Raw genomic sequence first — 1,522 nt, 5'->3', positions numbered from 1 at the left:
AGGGGAGGCCCAGGACCGGTTCAGATCTTTGTCATGGAACCACGGCGTGACCTCTCCCCCCGTGTCTGTCTTTTTGTGTGTGCCTGTGTGTGTGTCTGTGTGTGTGTGTCTGTGTGTCTGTGTGTGTCTGTGTGTGTCTGTGTGTGTGTGTGTGTGTCACTGTGTGTGTGTGTCTCTGTGTGTGTGTGTGTGTGTCTGTGTGTGTGTCTGTGTGTGTGTCTGTGTGTGTGTCTGTGTGTGTGTGTGTCTGTGTGTGTGTGTGTCTGTGTGTGTCTGTGTGTGTGTCACTGTGTCACTGTGTCACTGTGTGTGTGTCACTGTGTCACTGTGTGTGTGTCACTGTGTGTGTGTGTGTCACTGTGTGTGTGTGTGTGTCTGTGTGTGTGTGTCACTGTGTGTGTGTGTGTGTGTCTGTGTGTGTGTCTGTGTGTGTGTCTGTGTGTGTGTCTGTGTGTGTGTCTGTGTGTGTGTGTCTGTGTGTGTGTGTCACTGTGTGTGTGTGTGTGTCACTGTGTGTGTGTCACTGTGTGTGTGTGTCACTGTGTGTGTGTGTCTGTATGTGTGTGTGTCTGTGTGCGTGTCACTGTGTCACTGTGTGTGTGTGTGTCTGTATGTGTGTGTGTCTGTGTGCGTGTCACTGTGTCTGTGTGCGTGTCACTGTGTCACTGTGTGTGTGTGTGTCACTGTGTCACTGTGTGTGTGTCACTGTGTGTGTGTGTCACTGTGTGTGTGTGTCACTGTGTGTGTGTGTCACTGTGTCTGTGTGTCACTGTGTCTGTGTGTGTCTCTGTGTGTGTGTGTCTGTATGTGTGTGTGTCTGTGTGCGTGTCACTGTGTCTGTGTGTGTGTCACTGTGTCACTGTGTGTGTGTGTGTGTCACTGTGTGTGTGTGTCACTGTCTGTGTGTGTGTGTCTGTGTGTGTGTCACTGTGTCACTGTGTGTGTGTGTGTGTCACTGTGTGTGTGTGTCTGTGTGTGTGTGTCTGTGTGCGTGTCACTGTGTCACTGTGCGTGTGCCCCACTCACCCTGCTCGAGGAGTCTGTCCACGTGCGCGAACACTCCGTTGAGAGGCGCCGTTCCCGCCACTCGGCGGTCGTTCATGAGCTGCATCAAGTAGTCGGGGCTCGGCTTCGGGGCGTCCATCGTGGAGACACACGAGGCAGACAATAGACGGTAGAGACAATAGACAATAGAAAGTAGACAATAGACAATAGAAAGACAAGAGAGAGAGGGGAGAGAGACACGGGGAGAGAGACACGGGAGGGGGAATTCAATCTGCGACGAACGCCGAGTTTTGCGATGTCGCCCGGATCCGGTTCTAATTTTCTGGGGGGGATCCGGATCCTCACAGATTGGATCCGGATCCTTGGCCCCCACCCACCAACATTTTTGGGGATCCGGTTCCTGTGGTTGAACACTGGATCCGGTTCCTGTTGTTGAACACTGGATCCGGTCGGTTCCTGTTGTTGAACAATGGGATCCGGTTCCTGTTGTTGAACAATGGGATCCGGTTCCTGTGGT

At 52.6% G+C, this 1,522-nt stretch overlaps 1 protein-coding gene across 1 annotated transcript in view; it reads right to left on the bottom strand.

Moving 5' to 3' along the window:
* The window catches only part of LOC144949947 (KH domain-containing RNA-binding protein QKI-like), a gene marked incomplete at its 3' end in the record, with an annotated part of 76,315 nt that extends 75,024 nt beyond the window's left edge, over positions 1 to 1,291 (bottom strand). Inside the window, exon 1 of the mRNA XM_078879936.1 lies at positions 1,027 to 1,291. Coding sequence (XP_078736062.1) covers positions 1,027 to 1,144 — 118 coding nt within the window. The remainder of the gene's footprint in view (positions 1 to 1,026) is intronic.
* Between the last annotated feature and the right edge of the window lie 231 nt (positions 1,292 to 1,522).

This window comes from Lampetra fluviatilis, chromosome 55 (genome assembly GCF_964198595.1).
Source record: "Lampetra fluviatilis chromosome 55, kcLamFluv1.1, whole genome shotgun sequence".
Taxonomy (NCBI): domain Eukaryota; kingdom Metazoa; phylum Chordata; class Hyperoartia; order Petromyzontiformes; family Petromyzontidae; genus Lampetra; species Lampetra fluviatilis.
Note: the sequence above shows the minus strand (reverse complement) of the source record. Positions and strands in the feature narration are given on the sequence as shown.